Genomic DNA, 26749 nt, shown 5'->3' on the forward strand with positions numbered 1-26749 from the left:
CTCTGCTTCTTCCTACTCCTTTTCGGACAGGCTGCAATGAAACAACTGGAATTGTGCGATGCACTACATTGTATCGTATGCATGTTCAAAATAAACAGAATATTAATAACATTGCACAGTGACTTCACGAACGGCAGGTTTAGTCACGTATTAGTTAAGTTTGTTAAAGAGACCCTCTCCCCTGTGACTGTTTACTATTTGGAGAGTGAGTGTGGAACATTATAAAGAGTTTAGTTGTGTGCTATCGTGGCTACATTGCTGCGAAGGAAGAGGACAGCGCGAGTTGGGGAGGTAGCTTGTGAGTGGGGACGAATGTATGAGTGTAATTAATGTGTGTTTATTATTGTCTGGTTATTGTATGTTTTATGTGGTGTATATAGTAAATTGTTCAACTATATAAGCCGTCTCTTCTCACTCTCTCTTAGACTAGATTTTTTGGGTAAATAGTGAATAATTGGAGCAACCCCCTCCCCCCCCCCCCCCCCCCCCATCCACCCCCAAAGGTAAAATACAGTCCTTTACAGGCTCCCGTACATTAAGGTTTTTTTTTATTAAATGTGCTTTTCATGATGGTATCCTTACATCACACTCAAATTTATAATCGCAGGCCTAAATTTACCGCATGCCTTTGGTAAGCGCCGGAGTGAGAATAGGTTTTAAAATAATTAGCGCATGCTTACTTTTACCGCATGCCTTTGGTAAGCGCCGGAGTGAGAAGAGGTTTTAAAATAATTAGCGCATGCTTACTTTTACCGCATGCCTTTGGTAAGTGCAGGAGTGAGAAGAGGTTTTAAATTAATTAGTGCCCCGGCGGCAATTCAAGGAAATACAGTATATATAATTGCATGTGTAAATGGTAAATGGGTTGTACTTGTATAGCGCTTTTCTACCCCTTTTTATATGTATATTGCATTGTACATTGTGTGACAATCATTACTTTATTTTTCATGTCAAAAGTAAAAGAACAAACATATTTAGTAAGAAAAGATTGAGCATTTTATTAACATATTTCCTGGCATTCGAGGGCCACGTAAAATAATGTGGGGGGGCCAAATTTGGCCTCCGTGCCTTGAGTTTGACACCTTTGCTTTAGTGTCTCCAATTGATATTTTTATTCATGTCCCACAGGAGCAACACTGAATATCGTATGGTAAATAAAAACTGCTTTAAAAAATTTCTTACATCTGAAATTGTAAAAATAAACATACATTCTGTGTAAAAAGTGTGTGAAGCCTTTGTGTTTATTTGCACACTAGTAACTACAATCCAAATGGACAAATTGTGCTGACAATCGTGCTGAAGTATAAAATAGAAAATCCATGTAAACTTCATTGAAATGTAGTGCCAACAATTCCATTTATGGGATTTGCAACCCACCTCAGATGAGGAGGAACAAAATCCGTAAGAAAATATGAAAAGAACTAGAAAACAATGAGTTGCTGAATCCTGTCACTCTGCTGGACTGATGGCGTCCGCTTTAACGGCGTCCACTAAAAAACTGAGCTCGTTGCATAGCGTCTCGTGCCGATAGGCCAAGCGGATTTGTGCCACATTTGTGCGTCGAATGTCGTTGCCCTCGGGGCCGTCCTGCAGGTAGTTGGAGCCCAGGAAGTGTTGCTTCTCCTGGAAGATATATAGACAGAACGGATATTTATCATTATCATATTCCTCCCACGTTAAGCGTTCATTCGTTATATACACTCCAGCGGCAGTAACAGAATCGTATGAAACCGAGGCAATTATTAAAAGAGAAAATAAATCCAATTAATCTGTTCTAGACACCTAAAATATGAACACATATCACATTTTTATAGAGAATAATCATAGTTTGCATGCATGAAACAGTGTGAAATACATATATGTGATGAATAAAAGTCATAAATTAACATTTAACATAACTTTTAGCGTATTTGAAGACTTGTTGGTGATAGGTTTAGCCACACAGAGGTTACCGTCTTACTTTGCTTGAATTTTTTTCTGTAATTAAATAGTGCTTTTCACCTTCTGTATCAAAGTGATGGCATTATATCTTTTTGATTGGTTGATTGATACTTTTATTAGTAGATTGCACAGTACAGTACATATTCCGTACAATTGACCACTAAATGGTAACCCTCAAATAAGTTTTTCAACTTGTTTAAGTCTTTGGTGCCATGCTGTTTTTTTTGTTTTTTTTTTGCAGTCGTACGGTCAAGTGGAGAGTTTACTATAAAGCAGACTAACACGGGCACGTTTTGTGATAAAGACAATATGCATAGAGATGGTTACCATTTCCAGGCATGTGCAAATCAATACTCAACAATACTAATTTCTAGTGCTTGTGTGTGTCTTCAATTTTATGTGGTAGTAAATGTCGTTTTGTTTATTTATTTTTTTATATGATAATTGTGTTGTCTACTTAATATATTTAATTTTCTTACAATTCTGAGTATCATTTGCAATTAATTTCAATTTGTCCAAGGTGTGTTGCTATTGCCAGAAAATAGTCTTTGCCATTAAGTTGCCTTTTGGTGCGTTCTACTAAGTGTTTACCCTTGACCTGAGCAATTTATTGATAAGAAATGTTATTTATCCTATCAGGTTTACTTGACAACGTCACCCTCTACTGGACATGTGCATTGTATTGGACATATATACAGAATTTTAAAATTGTGTATAGATTTGTGTTTTTAGCATGTTTAGCATTCTTGCTGCTATCTATTTGCTAATGATTTTTGCTTGAGTTTCTGCACCGTTTGTATCCATGCGCTGTGGTTGGGTGTGTCCCACCTACCATGAATTGATTTACGTGGACCCCAACTCAAACAAGTTGAAAAACTGTTTCGGGTTTTACCATTTAGTGGTCAATTGTACGAAATATGTACTGTAATGTGCAATCTACTAATAAAAGTTTTAATAAATCAATCAATCAAAACCCTGCTGCTGCTATGCACAATGACAGTAAAGGCTATTATATGATTTAAGTATTGTACTTTTGGCACACCAGCTGTTTGATTGTAAAGTGCATCTTAGTTTCTTTGTCAAATTTGGAGGTTTGGAAATCGCCATGTAAAATCGCTAATGCTAATCCGTAATATGTATAAATTAGCATTTAGCTACCGCTTTTTGAAAAGTGAAGCCTTTCAATTGGTTATTTTCTCCCGTGTTTGTTGACATGGAGGATTGCCCATTCCCTCGAGGCAGTCTACTACAAATATCCAAAATTAGTGTTTGATTTCACGTAACTCGGTACCACCAATGGATTTTGATCGGTATCTATAAAAGTACCGAAATTAGTACCGATCCTTGGTTTCCGTATTGTGCGGACCATAGGGCGCGGATTATAAGGTGGACTGCTGATGAATGGTCAATTTTCGATCTTTTTCATATATACAGGTAAAGGGGCGCATTAGAGTCATATTATTATTATTTTTTTTGTTCTAATTGGAAAACACTTCTTTGTGGTCTACATAACATGTAATGGTGGTTCTTTGGTCAAAATGTTGCATAGATTATGTTTCACAGATAATCTTCAAGGCGCTTTTTGACAGTGGCTTCCGGATGCGCCGTTTTCTGGGCAGTCTTATTTACGTGGCTCACCTTCGGCAGCGTCTTCTCCCCGTCATCTTTGTTGTAGCGGTGTAGCTTGCAAGGACGGAGTGGAAGATGTGTCAATAGATGGAGCTAACTGTTTCAATGACATTCAGACTTTACTTCAATCAATAAGGGAGCAGCATCCCTACATCCGGAAAGAACAAGGCTGGAAATGTATCCCGTGAAAAAACCTCTAACCGGAACTCTCTAATAACTAAAGTTCCTTGGGTGAATAATGTAAACTCATTACACCGGTATGTTTTAGCGCTTTCATGGCGAGTTTACTGACAGATATAAGTAAGAACTTTACACTACTTTATATTAGAAATGGCAACAGCGGAGGATGAATATCCTGTAACAAATAGAGAAAAAGAAGAAGATTATCGACTACGGTGTCGACACGGACTACAAAGGTGGACGCGCGCAATTTTTCAGGCTTCATGCAGATCCCAAATACAGATCAGCCGGTACCAGAAAGTTAGAATATTTGCGAAAGTAAATGCCAGATAATATGTTCTATCTTATAAACACACCATAATAATACTTAAATGTTTAATGCACCGACAATCCTTCAAGCGGTGCAGCTTCATAGCTTACCAAAGTTCTACTAAAACATTTTGACAGAGTTTGTGTAATGTTCTATATTTTCAATGGAACATATAAACTGTTGGTGTTGTTTACTTGAGTCATATTGCAGTCTACACGTATCTGTTATGTGTGACTCTCATCTACTGGTCACACTTGTCATTACTAGGGTTAGGTATCGTTTGAATTCGAACGATTCCGATTCCGATTCTTTGTTTCGAATCAGATTCCTGACGATTCTCGATTCCGATTCTTCTTGTACCATGTCGGGATCAATGTGTTTGACAGGTAGTCCCTGGAAGGTGGTATGTATTTTGGGTTGAGAGTTTTCACCATATCCCTGCAAACATAAACAAACATGTAATGTTGCTGTTACTGTTTAGCCCAGTATCAATTACCTTAGCTCTAACGTTATTGCTTAACTAACCTAAATGGTAGAGATTCCACCTCTTAAAAGGGATGCAGTCTTTTGACTATGTGTGCAGTGACCTTTCTGTGGCACTCTTCCGTCTGTGGCACCGACATCTTCCCCATTGCCGCTACGGTGAACGGAGTACGCTGAACACACCGCAAAGCCTGGCTAGCAGGTTGTAAATTGTCTATGAAAAAATGCGCGAGCTAATTTGTTAGCTGCCTCAACGTTAGCGCAAAACACATTATTTATTGCATATATATTGTTTTACTTACCGGATTCGGACTGCAGTGCAGTCACCGAGGTGCCAGGCTGCACGTCGGAGCCGGAGCCAGAGGAAGAGGCAGAGGAGGACGGTCGGCGCAGCGCGTCGAAGACGGGACATGCATTTATCTGTACTCCATGAACTCGGAGGTGCTTCATCATGTTCGACGTGCACCCTCTTAAGCACGAAACAGTCCTGTTGCACGTGTTACATTTTGCCGATATTTCATTTTTTTTTGTAAAATAAAGCCACACTTTCGACCGCCGGCGCCTGCTATCCATGCTTGACTGACTCGCTCGGCTACATAGGCTCGGCTATGCTAACACTTCCGGCGGTGGGCGCTTCTTTTTTGGTGTTCAGCGGCTTCTTCTTCCGATCTGCGGACTCATTCTTTTTTTTACGGTCGGCGGACTGGGTATCGAAACTAGGAATCGAAATTTTAACTTTTGAACGATTCCGGGAGAATCGGAAAGTTAGTCCTGGTTCCATTCGATACTCGATACCCAACCCTAGTCATTACACCATGTAACAAAAAAAGTGCTTCGAGGTCAGTAAGAAAAAACAGAATTATTCCGTACATTTGGTGCGCCGGGTTATAAGGCGCACTGTCGAGTTTTGAGCGCCTTATGGTCCGGAAAATACGGTACAAACACAGTTAGACTCACATAATGTATAATTAAATGGGAACATTATCACAATTTCAAAAGGGTTAAAAACAATAAAAATCAGTTCCCAGTGGCTTGTTGTATTTTTTGAATTTTTTTTCAAAATTTTACCGGTCTCGGAATATCCCTAAATAAAGCTTTAAAGTGCTTGATTTTCGCTATTTGCGATGCGACCATCCATTTCCCTGTGATGTCACACAGTGCTGCCAATGTAAACAAACAATGGCAGATACCACAGCAAGATATAGCAACATTAGCTCGGATTCAGACTCTGATTTCAGCGGTTTAAGCGATTCCACAGATTACGCATGTATTGAAACAGATGGTTGGAGTATGAAAGTATTGAAGAAGAAACTGAAGCTATTGAGCGAATAGCTATTGACGCTATTCATAGCCATAGCATGGCCGAATAGCTGCGTTAGCATCGCCAGTAAAATGTGCGGACCAAACGATCAGGACTTTCGCATCTCTTGACACTGGAGCAACTTAAATCCGTCGATTGGTAAGTGTTTTTTTCGCATTAAATGTGGGTGGAAGGAAACGTGATACAGTTGCAAAGGCATCTGCAGGTTATCCATACATCTCTGTGCCATGTCTCCTTTAGCACCGCCGGTAAATAGCATGTTAGCATCGATTAGCATAGCATGTTGGCATCGATTAGCTGGCAGTCACGCCGCGACCAAATATGTCTGATTAGCACATAAGTCAACATCAACAAAACTCACCTTTGTGATTTATTTGACTTTATCGTTGCAAATGCATCTGTAGGTTATCCATGCATCTCTGTGTCATGTAAAATGTGGAGACACTCTTGCACTATCAATGGGGGTCTGGCGGCAGACACTTTCACATCTTCGGGCCAGTGGTGCAACTTGAATCCCTCCCTGTTAGCGTTGTTACACCCTCCGACAACACACCGACGAGGCATGATGTCTCCAAAGTTCAAAAAAATTGTCGAAAAACGGAAAATAACAGAGCTGAGACCCAATGTTTACAATGTGTTGAAAATGAAAATGGCGGCTGTATTACCTCGGAGACGTCACGTTCTGACGTCATCACCACATGAGTGATAAACAGAAAGGTGTTTAATTCGCCAAAATTCATCCATTTAGAGTTCGGAAATCGGTTAAAAAAATGTATGGTCTTTTTTCTGCACCATCAAGGTATACATTGACCCTTACATATAATGTACATATAATGTTCCCCTTTAACACATTTCATTTGGACACTCCATTCTATGGAATTATACGCCAACAAACATATTAGTTTGTTTCGCGCAATGTTAGGCTGAATGATACTTGAGATGTTACACGAAGCTCTTGGCAAAAATTTGGATGGAAAGATGAATTCTGCAAAAATTACGGCACACAAAACCTGAAGTGATTTTATGTTACGTTGTGCACTATGTTTGCTGTGCGTTTTATTTGAATCCATTCTTGCCCGAAATGTTAAGCGTGAATTATAGTCTACGATGGCCGTGGCTCACCTGGTGTGACAGGCCGCTCTGCAGCACGCTGTTTCTGGCGATCTCACACAAATCACAGGTGCTGAGTTTCCACAGCTGAGCTGCGATGGCGTACTCCTCCATCAAGGCTTCCTGTTGAGGTTTGATAACAACTTCAGTTTGTCTTTGAAGTTTTTATTTCAGGCGGTGGTGTTTTGTCGGTCCGGAGGTCTGACCTTGGTGTAGTGGAACTGCATGGGGTCATCAGTGGACAGCGACACGCACAGACCTTTCTGAAGGAACTCCCTCAGTGGGTTTTTGGAATACTGCAGGAACAGGCTGTTGTTGCTCAGTGGCGACATGGCGATAGGGACCTGGGCCAGGTAGTAGAGGTACTGCAGCACTGGACTCTGGTGGATTTAGTAGCAAAGTAATAAGGGGCAACCCCAGAGAACAAATTGAGGCGGCCAAAGTGGATCACATGTGTCAAGGCAGGTTTCTATGAGGTGTGTAACATCATAGTTAAGTTGTTTTGGGTGTGGTTTGAATGGTAGTTGTTTGTGTCAGACATGCTTAACATGTTTGGGGCGGCATGGCGTAGTGGGTAGAGCGGCCGTGCCAGAAACATGATGGTTGCAGGTTCACTTCCCACCTATTGACATCCAAATCACTGCCGTTGTGTCCTTGGGCAGGACATTTCACCCTTTGCCCCGGTGCTGCTCACACTGGTGAATGAATGATGAATGAATGATTGGTGGTGGTCGGAGGGGCCGTAGGCGCAAACTGGCAGCCACACTTCCGTCAGTCTACCCCAGGGCAGCTGTGGCTACAGATGTAGCTTACCACCACCAGGTGTGAATGAATGATGGGTTCCCACTTCACTGTGAGCGCTTTGAGTATCTAACAATAGAAAAGCGCGATATAAATCTAATCCATTATTATTATTATTATGTTAAATAAAGGAATTTCACATGTTTACATTTGATTTCTGCAGAGTTTATTTAGTCCTGGGTGGAAAAGGGTTCTCAAGCCCTGACTTTTCATTGGCACTATTGTTAGCTATGACTCCTGGGCTGTACGATTCATCGTGGTTTACCTGACACATGAAACGTGACAAATTTAGCCGACAGATGTTAGTAGAGGGGTGAATATCTTAAATTTGTTTTGTGGCAATTCCAACGTCGACCACAGCTTCATTTGCTAGGTAAAGTGGCACTTTCCATCATTTTCAGAACACCGCATTTCAAAATGATTAACCGCCCCCCTTGCTCTCACGCAGGATCCACCCATGTAGGAATCTTAACACCAATGTACGAGACTCAATCTTCAGTACAAGTTTTAGTTATTACGTTACATTCTAGATGCAGTTTCACCTTTTTGAGGTTGAGGCCGTGGGAGATGTTGTCTGCTGTTAGGAAGGCAGAGACCAGGTGAGTGATGGAGCCGGCCTCGCCGCAGTGAGGGCGGAACTGGAAGGTGTTCAGTCCACGCTCTCTGTGATGGGAGAAAGACCCGCGGAAATATTACAAAGCAAACTCATCATAAATCTACTCCCAAGTGGTAAAATCACAGCACGATAACTTAACAATAAAGACAACTGAAAACATTTTTGGGGGGTTTAAAAACAGAACCAGCACATTCTGAAAATGTACAAATCACAATGTTGTTGTTTTTTTACACTTACATGTTGCGGTTAACAGTATTCTATCTTTATTCGTTGTTATTTATACTGTTTGAATACCTTATGTGATAACTTTAATCAGTCAACTCCATCCATCCATCCATCCATTTTCTACCGCTTTCGGGGTTGCGGGGGGCGCTGGAGCCTATCTCAGCTGCATTCGGGCGGAAGGCGGGCTACACCCTGGACAAGTCGCCACCTCATCACAGGGTCAACACAGATAGACAGACAACATTCACACTCACATTCACACACTAGGGCCAATTTAGTGTTGCCAATCAACCTATCCCTAGGTGCATGTCTTTTGAGGTGGGAAGAAGCCGGAGGGAACCCACGTAATCACGGGGAGAACATGCAAACTCCACACAGAAAGATCCCGAGCCCGGGATTGAACTCAGGACTACTCAGGACCTTCGTATTGTGAGGCACATGCACTAACCCCTGTTTCACCGTGCTGCCTATCAGTCAACTCATTGATGTTAATTTTCAACCTTCCATCCATCCATTTTCTACCGCTTATTCCCTTTCGGGGTCGCGGGGGGGGCGCTGGCGCCTATCTCAGCTACAATCGGGCGGAAGGCGGGGTACACCCTGGACAAGTCGCCACCTCATCGCAGGGCCAACACAGATAGACAGACAACATTCACACTCACATTCACACACTAGGGCCAATTTAGTATTGCCAATCAACCTATCCCCAGGTGCATGTCTTTTCAACCTATCAAGATAAAAAAGAGGACCGTATTTTTCGGACTATAAATCGCAGTTTTTTTTTCATAGTTTGGCCGGGGGTGCGACATATACTCCGGAGCGACTTATTTGTAAAATTATTAACACATTACCGTAAAATATCAAAAAATATTATTTATCTCATTCGCGGAAGAGACGAAGAAAATGTCAGCGATCGTCACACACACATCAGCCAATAAAAATTCGGCGGGGGAGGGTCATGGCAGAAGTGCATTGTGGGTCATGGAATGCTAACTGCCATATGCTATATGATACTGCCGTAGCTATTAAAATGGATCATTTCATCGTTGGCGGTAACTTATAAAAACTGAGAAGGGCTGAAAAAAAATGTCCCTGAAAAGGAAATCATGTACTGCAGATTACAAGCTGGACGTAGTGAAATATGCAGCAGAAAACGCCAAGAGGAAGCGACGCATACCTTTGGAGTTGGCAGAGATGTTTAGAAGCGACATCGAGGAAGAAGTTTTCACGGGATTTATCGATTAGGAGTGACAGATTGTTTGGTAAACGTATAGCATGTTCTATATGTTATAGTTATTTGAATGACTCTTACCATAATATGTTACGTTAACATACCAGGCACCTTCTCCGTTGGTTATTAATGCGTCATATAACGTACACTTATTCAGTCAATCAATCAATCAATCAATGTTTACTTATATAGCCCTAAATCACTAGTGTCTCAAAGGGCTGCACAAACCACCACGACATCCCCGGCAGGCCCACACAAGGGCAAGGAAAACTCACACCCAGTGGGACATCGGCGACAACAATGACCCAGTGGGACGTCGGTGACAACGATGACCACGGGAACCCCGGAGAGGAGGAAAGCAATGGATGTCGAGCGGGTCCAACATGACACTGTGAAAGTTCAATCCACAATGGATCCAACACAGTCGCGAGAGTCCAGTCCAAAGCGGATCCAACACAGCAACGAGAGTCCCGTTCACAGCGGAGCCATCAGGAAACCATTCCAAGCCTGTTGTTCACTATTCTTTATTTATTTTTAATTGCCTTTCAAATGTCTATTCTTGGTGTTGGATTTTATCAAATTAATTTCCCCCAAAAATGCGACTTATACTCCAGTGCGACGTATGTATGTTTTTTTCCTTCTTTATTATGCATTTTCGGCCAGTGCGACGTATACTCCGGAGCGACTTATAATCCGAAAAATACGGTATATTAAAATCAAATTATAGGATGTTATTTATGTAGTTTGTATTTTCCTTGTCTGGTGCACTAACATCATGTGGTCTATGTTTTTTTACATATGTAACATCATCTACAAAGATACAAAGAATTGCTATTGCGACATCTAGTGGACACATTCAGAACAGCCGTTTCTGTCATTTAAAAATGTCGTCTCATTTTTATACTTTGAAAACTCTAATATGGCCCGCGGGCTGTACGTTTGACACCCCTGTTCTGAAGGTGGTGCTTGTTCATGCAGAGAGATTTCCCAAAAGGACTTACTTGCGCAGGTTGTTGAGCACCATGATGTTGGCGTACATGTAGAACAAGTAGTAGGTGTACGGAGGGTTGTCGTCCGTGGTCCATGACTCAGGCTTTGGACTCTTGTAAGAGAATAAGTGGTCGCTGTGTTTGGACTCGTCATCCACGCTGTCAAATCCTGTCACCTGGGGAGCCAGATGAAGACAAACTGAATTCCTACTAATTAGGGTGTGAGACGCTAAGAACTGAATACCACTGATTGGTTGACAGGCCGCCCAGCTTGTCGCAGCGAACTTACGTATTTTAAAAAAACATGAAGTGAGGGGTGTTTCTGTGGGTTGACTGTGGCCTCAAAAATTGGTAGGAAAATGTTCTGTAGCATCTTGGCAAAGTTGGGTATCAACTTCTTTGACTTGAAAATGTCACTGCAAGACAAAAGAATAGCTCATCTTGATGCTCAACCACAGAGGTGTAACGTTAACATCCTGCAAGTGAAGTATGTTGAAGACTGTAAAATAAACTACCCAAAAATATCCAATTTTGATCTCGAGAAATTTAATTTCTCAAGAAACCAATTCTTTGATTTTACTTAACTAGCTGCATCACGTTGCCATTTTAAATGTGGCGAGCGTGACGGTTGACACTTCCTCCTTGCTCTCCCCATCCCCCATCGAGCATCATCAGCCAGAGCAAGTTTGCTCTGCCGCCCTGGTTCTACAGTGACATTTTCTACAGTACCTATGTCAGGTTCAGCCCACGCCATTATCAAAGCTATGGATGGGTACCTTTCACATTTAAACCGGTATGGTACCAATTTCTGGGTAATCAGCAGTACACATTTTTTATTGTATTTGTATGTTTTCATCCATCCATCCATTTTCTGCCGCTTATTCCCGTTCGGGGTCGCGGGGGGCGCTGGCGCCTATCTCAGCTACAATCGGGCGGAAGGCGGGGTACACTCTGGACAAGTCGCCACCTCATCGCAGGGCCAACACAGTGGTTAACAATGTTAATTTGTTTAATAGTATAACAAAGTTATATATATATGTATTTTATAACACTTAAAAGAGAGCTGTTGATGATAAATGTGCTGTTGAGTTGTTATATTTGGTTTTCTTACACTTCTGAGTATCACTTGCAAGAATGCATTCATTTCAGTTTGTCCGAAATGTGTTGTCAGTGCAGTCAGAAAGTAGTATTTGCCATTGAGTTGAATGTGCCAGTCTTGTCTTTTGTTAAGTCCTACAAAGTGTTTATTTTTATTTTTATTGTAAGTATTGCACTTATCATGTTTGATTGTAACGTGTATCCTAGTTGTAGTTTTGATGGCCAGATATGGAGACTTTGAAATCGCCATGTAAAATCACAATCAGTAGCATGTACAAAACCCAAACCCAGTGAAGTTGGGACGTTGTGTAAATCGTAATTAAAAACAGAACACAATGATTTGCTAATCCTTTTTAACCTATGTTCAATTAAATACACTGCAAAGACAAGATTTACTAAAGTTCAAACTGGCAAACTTTGTTATTTTTTGCAAATAATAGCTCATTTGGAATTTGATGCCTGCAACATGTTTCAAAAAAGCGGGCACAAGTGGCAAAAAAGACTGAGAAAGTTGGGGAGTGCTCATCAAACACTTATTTGGAACATCCCACAGGGTAAAAAAGTAGCCTCAATGAAATGTTTAGTCATTCACAAACAAGGATGGTGCAAGGGTCACCACTTTATGAACAAATGCGTGAACCAATTGTCCAACAGTTTGAGAACAATATTTTTTAACAAGCTATTTCAAAGGAATTTAAGGATTTCACCATCTACGGTCCAATCTAAATCAGCATACGTGAGCACATTTTGAAGAGTGGAGCCGTACTTTAGATTGCTTTGTATCAGGTATGCTTGCTTTGTGGGCATGATTAACTGCAACGTTACCTATAGGCAATCTGCTACGAATACGCCTGTTTGCCAGCTAACTGCTTGACTCTGTGCCAAGTCTGAAACAGAACGTGATGACACGGGAAACAAAGATATCGAATGACGGTACTGTTTGATTATAGATAAATCGGTACAGAATTCAGTAACCATCCATACTCAGAGCTGAATAGAAAACATGCCCCCTTTAACAGGTTAAGCGCTAATGGTTATCAGCAAACAGTAAAAAAAGATTTGGAGACTGGATATTAGTGTGAGTCGAGCTGTCTGTGAAGTGGCGAGAAAGAAAAAAAAACAAAACTTCTTGATGCTTCCAATTCTTATAATCTGAAAATGTGGCTGCCATTTTTGATAAAAAGCTGCCAGTGATACTGAGCAGCAGCAGCTGATACCCACTGGACAATCGGCAAGTTGGCACACAACGACTTTCTAAGGCAGGGGTCACCAACGCGGTGCCCGCGGGCACCAGGTAGCCCGTAAGGACCAGATGAGTCGCCCGTTGGCCTGTTCTAAAAATAGCTGAAATAGCAGCAATTACCAGTAAGCTATTTTTTTTAATTTTATTTGTTTACTAGCAAGCTGGTCTCGCTTTGCTCGACATTTTTGATTCTAAGAGAGACAAAACTCAAATAGAATTTGAAAATCCAAGAAAATATTTTAAAGACTTGGTCTTCACTTATTTAAATAAATTCATTTATTTTTTTACTTTGCTTCTTATAATTTTTAGAAAGACAATTTTAGAGAAAAAATACAACCTTAAAAATGATTTTAGGATTCTTCATTTTAGCTTCTGTTTTTTCGACGAAGAATATTTGTGAAATATTTCTTCAAACTTATCATGATTAAAATTCAAAAAAATTATTCTGGCAAATCTAGACAATCTGTAGAATCAAATTTAAATCTTATTTAAAAGTGTATTTTAACCTATTTACAACATGTCATCAAAATTCTAAAATTAATCTTAATCAGGAAAAATTACTAATGATGTTCCATAAATTATTTTTCAAATTTTTTCAAAAAGATTCGAGTTAGCTAGTTTTTCTCTTCATTTTTTCGGTTGAATTTTGCATTTTATAGAGTCGAAATTGAAAATAAACTATGTTTGAAATTTTAATTTTAATTTTTTTCGTGTTTTCTCCTCTTTTAAACCGTTCAATTAAGTGTTTTTTTTATCATTTATTCTCTACAAAAAAACTTCCGTGAAAGGAGAAAAAATGTACGACGAATGACAAACAGAAATACCCATTTTTGGAATATATATATAGACTTATTTATTAAAGGTAAATTGAGCAAATTGGCTATTTCTGGCAATTTATTTATGTGTGTATCAAACGGGTAGCCCTTTGCATTAATCGGTACCCAAGAAGTAGTTCTTGGTTTCAAAACGCTACTTTTGAAACCAAGAGGGGCGCCAATTAATTTAAAACCTCTTCTCACTCCTGCGCTTACCAAAGGCATGCGGTAAAAGTAAGCATGCGCTAATTATTTTAAAACCTCTTCTCACTCCGGCACTTACCAAAGGCATGCAGTAAAAATTTGAGCGTGATGTAAGCTTGGACCTTAAATCCTAATGAATAGCTCTTAATCTTCTTCCCTTTATGCAATTTCAAACTAAGGTGTGACAAAATATCTCCAAGAAATCTTGTAAAGTTTTTTTTCCCTAAATGTATGGGGTTCAATATAAATGATAGCAGGGGTAAGTTCAAAACACACCAACCTCATGATGTGCCACGACCACATAAGGTAGAACATTTCAAACATATACATGAGTTGGATAAGTTGACTTATAGGACCTCTTTCAGGCAAGGAAATCGTGGATCTCATTCTCCTGTCCAGAATCGAACAGCCCACCTACTGTGCTAGAATATTGTGACACAGCGATTGATCTTTCTTCCCGGAGTGCTCACTAGATTCGTGGGACCTGGATCATCCATCTCATGTTGGGGGAGTGAATTTTGTGCTGGATGAACCAGCTGGCGAGACTTTCCCACTCGCTGGTGGAGCGTCCGTAAATTGACAGCCGAGGCTCAGCGTGTTGGTACTTGCTCTCCTCCAGGTCTTTGGATACTTCCTAAAGAACATGAATGATACATTCACATGAACTTTTCAAATGAACATCTAAGTAGGGGTGTCCCGATACATCTTCTGATAGGATACTAATATTGGAGCCGTGAGTACTGGGGAATAATTTTTGGTGATTTAACCTCCAATTCCAAACCTTGATGCTGAGTGCCAAGCAGGGAAGTAATGGGTCCCATTTTTATAGTCTTTGGTATGACTCGGCCGGGGTTTGAACTCACATCCAAACCACTAGGCCAGTGGTTCTCAAATGGGGATACGCGCACCCCTGGGGGTACTTGAAGGTATGCCAAGGGATACGTGAGATTTATCAAAAATATTCTAAAAATAGCAACAATTCAAAAATCCTTTATAAATGTATTTATTGAATACTAATTCGACAAAATATGAATGCAAGTTCATAAACTGTGAAAAGAAATGCAACAATGCAATATTAATTGTTGACAGCTAGATTTTTTGTGGACATGTTCCATAAATATCGATGTTAAAGATTTCTTTTTTTGTGAAGAAATGTGTAGAATTAAGTTGATGAATCCAGATGGATCTCTATTACAATCCCCAAAGAGGGCACTTTAAGTTGATGATTACTTCTATGTGTAGAAATCGTTATTTTTTATAATTGAATCACTTGTTTATTTTTCAACAAGTTTTTAGTTATTTTTATATCTTTTTTTCCAAATAGTTCAAGAAAAAAACACTACAAATGAGCACTGTCATACAATTTAATAAATCAGAAACTGATGGCATAGTGCTGTATTTTACCTCCTTATCTCTTTTTTTCAACCAAAAATGCTTTGCTCTGATTAGGGGGTACTTGAATTGAAAAAATGTTCACAGGGGGTACATCACTGAAACAAGGTTAAGAACCGATGCACTAGGCCACTAATAACAAGGTCACAATTTTACCCAGTTGAGATGCCTTCGCTTTGAATGCCCCCATATCACAGATGTACAGCCATGAAAAACAAAGTCCGCTTTGCAAGATGGGCAAGTTATTCATGTCCTTAACAAGATTAGTGTGGAATGGTCCCAATCCGTGCATATTTTCACCTACCACGTCGTTGCGAGTGACTCGTTTTTTCATTTGGAAAAACACGAGTGGTGACATCACCGATTAATGTCGACAAATGAATTTGTTGGTCACAAATTTTATCCGATTTTGATACTGATTTTGGAACCGTGAGTATTGGCTGTCACAAATTGTATTGTTGGTATTTGTCGACAATGTCGACGAATTGTTGCACTATTACATGAAAGCCCATATAATCCCATACTTGTTCTTTGCTGTATCGAACCAAAACAGTTTCAACTTAGGACACCCCTACATGCAAGGTCATACAAACCCCGTTTCCATATGAGTTAGGAAATTGTGTTAGATGTAAATATAAACGGAATACAATGATTAGCAAATCATTTTCAACCCATATTCAATTGAATACACTACAAAGACAAGATATTTGAAGATACACCTCATAAACTTTTTTTTTTTTTGCAAATAATAATTAACTTAGAATTTCATGGCTGCAACACGTGCCGAAGTAGTTGGGAAAGGGCATGTTCACCACTGTGTTACATCATCTTTTCTTTTAACAACACTTAATAAACGTTTGGGAACTGAGGAAAGTAATTGTTGAAGCTTTGAAAGTGGAATTCTTTACCATTCTTGCTTGATGTACAGCTTAAGTTGTTCAACAGTCCAGGGTCTTGTTGTCGTATTTTACGCTTCATAATGCGCCACACATTTTCCATGGGAGACATGTCTGGACTACAGGCGGGCCAGGAAAGTACCCGCACTCTTATACTACGAAGCCACGCTGTTGTAACACGTGGCTTGGCATTGTTTTGCTGAAATAAGCAGGGGCGTCCATGACAACATTGCTTGGATGACAACATATGTTGCTCCAAAACCTGTATGGACCCATCCATCCATCCATCATCTTCCGCTTATCCGAGGTCGGGTCGCGGGGGCAGCAGCCTAAGCAGGGAAGCCCAGACTTCCCTATCTCCAGCCACTTCGTCTAGCTCTTCCCGGGGGATCCCGAGGCGTTCCCAGGCCAGCCGGGAGACATAGTCTTCCCAACGTGTCCTGGGTCTTCCCCGTGGCCTCCTACCAGCTGGACGTGCCCTAAACACCTCCCTAGGGAGGCGTTCGGGTGGCATCCTGACCAGATGCCCGAACCACCTCATCTGGCTCCTCTCGATGTGGAGGAGCAGCGGCTTTACTTTGAGTTCCTCCCGGATGGCAGAGCTTCTCACCCTATCTCTAAGGGAGAGACCCGCCACCCGGCGGAGGAAACTCATTTCGGCCGCTTGTACCCGTGATCTTATCCTTTCGGTCATGACCCAAAGCTCATGACCATAGGTGAGGATGGGAACGTAGATCGACCGGTAAATTGAGAGCTTTGCCTTCCGGCTCAGCTCCTTCTTCACCACAACGGATCGATACAACGTCCGCATTACTGAAGACGCCGCACCGATCCGCCTGTCAATCTCACGATCCACTCTTCCCCCACTCGTGAACAAGACTCCTAGGTACTTGAACTCCTCCACTTGGGGCAGGGTCTCCTCCCCAACCCGGAGATGGCACTCTCCTATTTCTGGGGCTGAGGTCGCTGAGGTAGTTAAAAAGCTCCTCGGCGGCAAGGCCCCGGGGGTGGATGAGATCCGCCCGGAGTTCCTTAAGGCTCTGGATGCTGTGGGGCTGTCCTGGTTGACAAGACTCTGCAGCATCGCGTGGACATCGGGGGCGGTACCTCTGGATTGGCAGACCGGGGTGGTGGTCCCTCTCTTTAAGAAGGGGGACCGGAGGGTGTGTTCCAACTATCGTGGGATCACACTCCTCAGCCTTCCCGGTAAGGTTTATTCAGGTGTACTGGAGAGGAGGCTTCGCCGGATAGTCGAACCTCGGATTCAGGAGGAACAGTGTGGTTTTCGTCCTGGTCGTGGAACTGTGGACCAGCTCTATACTCTCGGCAGGGTTCTTGAGGGTGCATGGGAGTTTGCCCAACCAGTCTACATGTGCTTTGTGGACTTGGAGAAGGCATTCGACCGTGTCCCTCGGGAAGTCCTGTGGGGAGTGCTCAGAGAGTATGGGGTATCGGAATGTCTTATTGTGGCAGTCCGCTCCCTGTATGATCAGTGTCAGAGCTTGGTCCGCATTGCTGGCAGTAAGTCGGACACGTTTCCAGTGAAGGTTGGACTCCGCCAAGGCTGTCCTTTGTCACCGATTCTGTTCATAACTTTTATGGACAGAATTTCTAGGCGCAGCCAAGGCGTTGAGGGGTTCCGGTTTGGTGGCCACGGGATTAGGTCTCTGCTTTTTGCAGATGATGTAGTCCTGATGGCTTCATCTGGCCGGGATCTTCAGCTCTCACTGGATCGGTTCGCAGCCGAGTGTGAAGCGACCGGAATGAGAATCAGCACCTCCAAATCCGAGTCCATGGTTCTCGCCCGGAAAAGGGTGGAGTGCCAGAAGAAAAAGAGGAGAAAAGAGAAAAAAAACCTGTATGGACCATTCAGCATTAATGGTGCCTTCACAGATGTGTAAGTTACCCATGCCTTGGGCACTAATGCACACCCATACCATCAAATGCTGGCTTTTGAACTTTGCGCCTATAACAATCCGGATGGTTATTTTCTTCTTTGTTCCGGAGGACACCACGTCCACAGTTTCCAAATATAATTTGAAATGTGGACCCGTGAGACCACAGAACCCTTTTCCACTTCGCATCAGTCCATCTTAGATGAGCTCGGGCCCAGCGAAGCCGGCAGCGTTCCTGGGTGTGGTTCATAAATGGCTTTCGCTTTGCATTGTAGAGTTTTAACTTGCACTTACAGATGTAGCGACCAACTGTAGTTACTGACAGTGGTTTTATGAAGTGTTCCTGAGACCATGTGGTGATATCCTTTACACACTGATGTCGGTTTTTGATGCAGTACCGCCTAAGGGATCAAAGGTCCGTAGTATCATCGCTTACGTGCAGTGATTTCTCCAGATTCTCTGAACTTTTTGATGATTTTACGGACCGTAGATGGTAAAATCCCTAAATTCCTTGTAATAGCTCGTTGAGAAATGTTTTTCTAAAACTGTTCGACAATTTGCTTACAAATTGGTGACCCTCGCCCCATCTTTGTTTGTGAATTACTTAGCATTTCATGGAAGCTGCTTTCATACCCAATCATGGCACCCACCTATTCCCAATTAGCCTGCACACCTGTGGGATGTTCCAAATAAGTGTTTGAAGAGCATTCATCAACTTTATCAATATTTACTGCCACCCTTTTCCAATTTCTTTGTCACGTGTTGCTGGCATCAAATTCTAAAGTTAATGATTATTTGCAAAAAAAAAATGTTTATCAGTTTTAACATGAACTATGTTGTCTTTGTAGCATATTCAACTGCATATGGGTTGAAAATGATTTGCAAATCATTGTATTCCGTTTATATTTACATCTAACACAATTTCCCAACTCATATGGAGACGGGGTTTGTAAATGTAATTGTCGTGTTTCGTGCTGAGGTCGAGCCTGCTAAAAGTGGACACACCTTGATGAGTCGAGCAAAGTAGTCTCCTCCGATGTAGTTGTCGGATTTCAGGTAAATCTCCCGCAGTTCGCTTGCTCCTACAGGGTTGTACTTGGAGTTGAACTTGTCAAAGCGGTGAAACGTTTGCCTGCCCTGCAAGGGTCAAAGGTAAGTGAGTGTCACCCTGACATTACAGCTGCTTTGAAGAAGTTTACACTCTCACAGCGTGCACGTCCAGCGAGTCCACTGTGAGGTCATAGGGGTCCATGTGGAGGTTGTTGAAGACTTGCTCCAGTGTCATCTTCTGGCCGCCCTTCTCCAGGACCACCCGGTCCTTCTCAGTCTGGTAAGTGGTCTTGATGAACTTCAACAAGTGCTTCTGGTTCATGCAGGCGGCAGCGTGTATGTGCGTGTCCACCTTTTGATGGATAGAAACTGGTTTTGAAGCAACATTAAGGGTTTAAATATCGCAAATAACCTATGTTTTGGTGACAAGACCTTTTAGCTCCACAGCTCAGCTTCAGTGAAACACCAACCAACCTTTCTGACATTGTAGAAGTCTCTGTGTGGAACACGCTTCAGCTCCTTCAGCTCGGCCATTTCATTCAACATTTCATGAAGGTAGAACTTTGAGGCCAAGAAGTTCAAACGTCTATGACAGTAGGTCTTCCTGCAAAGAATTAATGCACAGACCTTTACAGACCTTTTAACTGGTGTGCTGCATGGCTCAGTTGGTGCATTTACGTTGGGCCATCAGCAATCATGGCCAAGACATGGCTCAGGTCAATGGCAAAGGTCTCCAAGTCCGGGTAAGGGAGTCTGTGAGGCTGCTGTTGTTTAAGGTCCTCTGCGTTATCGTAAACATGAATAATGCCATCCTTCATCTGCAGCTCATAGTTGAGGTTCTCAGGAAGACCTTCCATTGAATATGGGTCTTCGCCGTCACGAGGGAAAGGCCAGATGTCTACAGAACAAGAAATGGAAGGTGACGAACACAATCAGTCAAAAGACAGAAACATTGTCCAGTAATACAGTACTTAACCCTGTTGGTTAACAATGCTCCCACCTGGAAGGACTTCATCCTCTTCTCGCCACTTGGCCCCCTCAGTGTTGCGGAGGAAGCAGGCAATGGTCCTGGGAAAGCGGTGGTAGGCCAGCCGTGAGTACTTCTCTCTGATGAAAAGAGCTTTTAGGAGGCTCTTGGCTGCTTGTTCATAATAATCAACTGTGATCTGCAACCAGCACAAAAATATCACGCCATATCTGGGAGAGAAGGGTTCCAAATGTTGACAGCATCAATGCCAAGGTTAGTGTCAGTATCACAAATAAACAAGCGTTTTAGACCTTATTACGCTGAAACAATTGCGTTCAATTTAGGTAACTATTTAAATATTATATTGATATTGTTACATCGCTTGTTTGTTAATTGTGTATTAACTTTAATTGCAGTGTTCTCTTGCAAGTTTGCTCTTCACTTACTACGGTCTAAGGCAGGGGTCTCAGACACGCGGCCTGCGGGCCAATTGCGGCCCGCGAGACATTATTTTCCGGTCCCCACCTTAATATGAAAGGTTAATGTTAGTGCGGCCCGCGAGTTTAATATGAATGGAGCTTGAGAGCGTTGTGTGCGGAGCTGAAGGAATTTACCAATAACGGTGTGGTATGTGGCTCTGGAGGGCCGAACATTGACATCACCTGCGTGATGCAATCAGAGAAACATTTTGCCGCTTTTCCACTAGACCCTGCCTCCCTCCCTCCCTCCCTCGCTCGCCCGCCTGCTCGCTCTCGCTCTCTCTTGAGCGCTCTCTGTCACCGGCGCCGGAAGACGAGCTGCCCGGTAGCTTCCGAAGCACTCCACCGAAGGACCGAGCGAATACAAAACCGTGGTGCACTGGACCCCAGCGCTGATACTCCGACAGAGTCCCTGGGCGAATCGGACGTGTAACACGTTAGTTGTGATGTTAGCCCCTTCAGGGCTAATTGTGCTACCGTAACTGTAGACTCCAGGGCGAGATGGGAAGTTAGTAACCAGCTTGGACTGAGGACTTCAGCGATTTTATATGCAAGAGAAGAACTTAATTTGTGGAGGATAAAAATTATTGTATGGTTTATGACTCACTTTATAATGTGCATTACCGTCACCTACAATGCTCGTCATGTAGTCATTTTTCTCTACAACTATTAAGACTAGATGATAAATGGAAACATTTGGTAATACAGACTTTTTGCTGCAGCTATTCTCATTTATTGTGCGGATAAACCTAACGATAGTCTGTAGACCGTACGTGTTAGTGGTGTTTACCCCTGCACAGTAGTCTCCACTGATGGTAACTCTCTGGAAGTCGGGAAAGCTCTCTGAAAAAACAGGCTCAGGTGTGGTCGGGGAGAGCAAGGGTGAATAGGCTTGAAGGCTCCTGTCGCTGGTGGGAATCTGCAAGCACAGCGACTGGGAACGCTTCATCATAAATTTCTTCTTCCTGATTACACAAAGAAAAAAACGGGGGTCTTACGAGTAGTTCACAGCACCAACAACTTTGTACAGAATAAACAAAATAATGACTACACTGGAAATTATCTCCAAAGTCTAATTTGGAGTAATACAGCAGAATAGAATCTCATTCAAATAATCCACGTAATGCTCCTACAAGTAAGTGATGATAGTGGTAACCTTGCAGAAAATTTATCATCAGACCAACTGAAAATCAAAATGGAAAGAAATCCACCAAGTCGGATAATTGGAGAATCGAAGTCAAGCTGAGAACGAATGTTTTTTCCGGTTCCAACACCTTGTAGCCAAAACAATTTGCAATCGTACCTTTTCACCGTCTCCTTGGATTGCTGCTCGGCCAGCTCCTGCTGCAGGGCGCGCTCCCTGTCCTCTATTAGGCCGATAGGACAGTCTTCGGGCACGGTGAACAAAGCCATCACGTCCTTGTTATCCTCCTCCGTCAGGGCAGAGGCGTAGACCTTCTCTGCCAGCAGACGGACCTTCTCGTCCATCTCGCTCATTGACAATCTTGGGAAGAGCCGTGGTATCTCTGCATCAAGATTTGGGGGGGAACATACATTTTTTTTGTTGTTGTTGTAGTTGTGACCGAGTTGAACTATGGCAGCCATTGGAGTAGATATAGCATGATGCTCGTGGTGACAGTGTTAAGTCTTCAGTTGGAGGTTGAGGTAAACCGTAAGCCCACACCAGTAAACATGTCTTGGGTTTCACAGGTGTTTGCATGTTCTGCCAACGTGTGCGACACATTACAGTCAACAAAAACAGTGCAGTGCAGCACGACCTTACTACCCCTCACTGGGGAATGGTCACCCTACCTTGGACCACACAGCGGGGGCAGTAAGGTATGCAAACAGACATACTTCCTATTTTAGTCTAAGTACTGATTCCCCTTATTTGTTGCAACAGCCTTCACATATTTCTTCCTCTTCACAGCTCTAACTTTGCTGTTCATGTGGGAGAAAATATTTGTGCTTAACGTCTTATAAGAGAATCCAGCTTATTGGCAGGAAATTCTTTGTTTGGTTGAGTTGTGTAGCCATTTCATACTTGTTGCGTCAGTGCATGGAAATGTTTCGTAGGGGATTAGGAAATGGTACATTGGGTTAGTAAATCCTGCATCTTATGACCCCCCTGAGACACTTGCTGTTTCAAGCGCTCGGTCTGCAGCTGTCAATCAAATGTAGCTTGTACACTTTTCCCACTTGACAGGAATTCAAAGACCAAAACAAATCAGGAGACTCCCTGTTTGACTTAATGACAAGCAGTCTACAGTTCAGGTTCTCAAGACCTTTTGGCATAACTGTGGTTATTAGACAAAACCCTTGAGATAGATTTCAACTGTGTTTTTTTAAACTAAACTTAGTATGAGACACACCAGGGACAGCTGATGTTTGATTTAATTAGCCCAGCTTTTATAAGATTTTAGATCATGGTCGGCAACTTGCGGCTCTTCAGCCTCCTGAGCAATGAGTTTCATCATTTTTGACTATCTTTGAGGCCGTGAATGTGTAAAGCCTGAGTGCTGACTGGTAATTAGATGAGTGCGAGGAAGGTTTTTGACGTCGGCACGAGAGAGGGAGGTTGGCTTCTCTTTTTTTTTTTTTTTTTGCTGCAGCTGTTACATATACTGTAATATTGTACATAGTAATAGGGATTAATTATTTATTGTATATATTAAATACAACCAAGAAGGGGAACCGGAGGGTGTGTTCCAACTATCTTGGGATTACACTCGTCAGCCTTCCCGGTAAGGTCTATTCAGGTGTACTGGAGAGGAGGCTACGGCGGATAGTCAAACCTCGGATTCAGGAGGAACAGTGTAGTTTTCGTCTTGTTCGTGGAACTGTGGACCCGCTGTATACTCTCGGCAGGGTCCTTGAGGGTGCATGGGAGTTTGCCCAACTAATCCACATGTGTTTTGTGGACTTGGAGAAGGCATTCAACCATGTCCCTCGGGAAGTCCTGTGGGGATTGCTCAGAGTATGGGGTATCGGACTGTCTGATTGTGGCGGTCCGCTCCTTGTATGTTTAGTGTCAGAGCTTGGTCCGCATCGCCGGCAGTAAGTCAGACCCGTTTCCAGTGAGGGTTGGACTCCGCCAAGGCTGCCCTTTTTCACCAATTATGTTCATAACTTTTATGGATAGAATTTTTAGGCGCAGTCAGGGCGTTGAGGGTATCTGGTTTGGTGGCTGCAGGATTAGGTTTTCTGCTTTTTGCAGATGATGTGGTCCTGATAGCTTCATCTGGTCAAAATCTTCAGCTCTCCCTGGATTGGTTCGCAGCCGAGTGTGAAGCGACTGGGATGAGAATCAGCAACTCCAAGTCCGAGTCCATGGTTCTCACCTGGAAAAGGGTGGAGTGCCACCTCCGGGTTGGGGAGGAGATTTTGCACCCAAGTGGAGAAGTTCAAGTACCTCAGAGTCTTGTTCATGAGTGAGGGAAAAGTGGATCGTGATATCAACAGGCGGATCAGTGCGGCGTCCTCAGTAATGCAGACGCTGTATCGATCCGTTGTGGTGAAGGAGCTGAGCCGGAAGGCAAAGCTCTCAATTTACCGGTCGATATACGTTCCCATCCACACATATGGTCATGAGCTTTGGGTTATGACCAAAAGGACAAAATCACGGGTACAAGCGGACGAAATGAGCTTCCTCCCCCGGGTGGCGGGGCTCTCCCTTAGAGATAGGGTGAGAAGCTCTGTCATTCGGGAGGAGCTCAAAGTAAAGGCACTGCTCCTTCACATCGAGAGGAGCCAGATGAGGTGGTTCGGGCATCTGGTCAGGATGCCACCCGAGCGCCATCCTAGGGAGGTGTTTCGGGCACGTCCGACTGGTGGGAGGCCACAGGGAAGACCCAGGACACGTTGGGAAGACTATGTCTACCGGCTGGCCTGGGAATGCCTCGGGATCCCCCGGGAGGAGCTGGACGTAGTGGCTGGGGAGAGGGAAGTCTGGGCTTCTCTGCTTAGGCTGCTGCCCTCTTGACTCAACCTCGGAAAAGCGGAAAAAGAAGGATAGATGGACGGATATATACATACCTATATATATATATATATATATATATATATATATATATATATATAGGTATGTAAATATATATGTATATATATATATATATATATATATATATATATATACATACATACATACAGTACAGGCTAAAAGTTTGGACACACCTCATTCAATGAGTTTTCTTTATTTTCATGACTATTTACATTGTAGATTGTCACTGAAAGCATCAAAACTATGAATGAACACATGTGGAGTTATGTACTGTAAAAAAGAAAAGGTGAAATAACTGAAAATGTGTTTTATATTCTAGTTTCTTCAAAATAGCGACCCTTTGCTCTGACTACTGCTTTGCACGCTCTTCCCATTCTCTGGATGAGCTTCAATAGGTAGTCACCTGAAATGGTTTTCCCTTCACAGGTGTCATAGTTTTGATGCCTTCAGTGACAAGCTACAATGTAAATAGTCATTAGTCATTAAAATACAGAAAACGTATTGAAATGAGAATGTGTCCAAACTTTTGGCCTGTATTGTATATATATACATACAGTGGGGCAAAAAAGTATTTAGTCAGCCACCGATTGTGCAAGTTCTCCCACTTAAAATGATGACAGAGGTCTGTAATTTTCATCAAAGGTACACTATAACTGTGAGAGACAGAATGTGAAAAAAAATCCAGTTATTCACCTTGTAGGAATTTTAAATAATTTATTTGTAAATTATGGTGGAAAATAAGTATTTGGTCAACCATTCAAAGCTCTCACTGATGGAAGGAGGTTTTGGCTCAAAATCTCACGATACATCGCCCCATTCATTCTTTCCTTAACACGGATCAATCGTCCTGCACCCTTAGCAGAAAAACAGCCCCAAAGCATGATGTTTCCACCCCCATGCTTCACAGTAGGTGTGGTGTTCTTGGGATGCAACTCAGTATTCTTCTTCCTCCAAACACGACCTGTTGAGTTTGTACCAAAAAGTTCTATTTTGGTTTCATCTGACCACATGACATTCTCCCAATCCTCTGCTGTATCATCCATGTATCCATTTTGGTATAAACTCAACACTTCGTGTTTGGAGGAAGAAGAATACTGAGTTGCATCCCAAGAACACTACACCTACTGTGAAGCATGGGGTTGGAAACATAATGCTTTGGGGCTGTTTTTCTGCTAAAGGGACAGGACGATTGATCCGTGTTAAGGAAAGAATGAATGGGGCCATGTATCGTACGATATTGAGCCAAAACCTCCTTCCATCAGTGAGAGCTTTGAATGGTTGACCAAATACTTATTTTCCACCATCATTTACAAATAAATTCTTTAAAATTCCTACAATGTGAATTCCTGGATTTTTTTTTCACATTCTGTCTCTCACAGTTGAAGTGTACCTATGATGAAAATTACAGACCTCTGTCATCATTTTAAGTGGGAGAACTTGCACAATCGGTGGCTGACTAAATACTTTTTGCCCCACTGTACATATTTACTTACACGCTCACACACACACGTTTTTTATTTTACTTTAGGATGGCCCGACGCTGGTGGGCTCATTCCACTGTAAATTGGGGTCCCCTGGTTAAGCATATCCTAACAGAGCTATTTTTCCTCTCCGGAAATATTAAACTGTGACGAAAGAAATACTACACGTCTATTGCAGATTACACTGGTTTTCAGTCAGGAGTGTATATTGACCACATTGGATGAGTTTTAGCATATTCATTGGACAAAATGTATTACTATTGTGGGTATTCTCTATGTGTTTGGATTCCGCTGGTTCGTTTCAGCAGTCTACTCTCCCTGTGTCAGTAACGTGTTCTAGCATGTTCTTTCCCCAATGTGTGCATACACCAAGTGCTAACATGTAACCCTATC

At 42.4% G+C, this 26749-nt stretch overlaps 1 protein-coding gene across 3 annotated transcripts in view; it reads right to left on the reverse strand.

Annotated features, from left to right (window-relative positions):
• Positions 1-973: 973 nt before the first annotated feature.
• The window catches only part of LOC133558335 (AMP deaminase 3-like), a 47271-nt gene continuing 21495 nt past the window's right edge, over positions 974-26749 (reverse strand). For all 3 annotated transcript variants that reach the window (XM_061909637.1, XM_061909627.1, XM_061909646.1), the window contains 14 exons: positions 22179-22401; positions 21666-21840; positions 20430-20595; positions 20108-20327; positions 19904-20033; positions 19587-19781; positions 19385-19516; positions 14667-14830; positions 11126-11252; positions 10849-11012; positions 8318-8438; positions 7181-7354; positions 6987-7097; positions 974-1623 (listed from right to left, as the gene is read on the reverse strand). In XM_061909637.1, coding sequence (XP_061765621.1) covers positions 1450-1623; positions 6987-7097; positions 7181-7354; positions 8318-8438; positions 10849-11012; positions 11126-11252; positions 14667-14830; positions 19385-19516; positions 19587-19781; positions 19904-20033; positions 20108-20327; positions 20430-20595; positions 21666-21840; positions 22179-22401 — 2276 coding nt within the window. In that variant the 3' untranslated portion in view covers positions 974-1449. The remainder of the gene's footprint in view (positions 1624-6986; positions 7098-7180; positions 7355-8317; positions 8439-10848; positions 11013-11125; positions 11253-14666; positions 14831-19384; positions 19517-19586; positions 19782-19903; positions 20034-20107; positions 20328-20429; positions 20596-21665; positions 21841-22178; positions 22402-26749) is intronic.

Source organism: Nerophis ophidion, linkage group LG01 (assembly GCF_033978795.1).
Source record: "Nerophis ophidion isolate RoL-2023_Sa linkage group LG01, RoL_Noph_v1.0, whole genome shotgun sequence".
Lineage (NCBI taxonomy): Eukaryota > Metazoa > Chordata > Actinopteri > Syngnathiformes > Syngnathidae > Nerophis > Nerophis ophidion.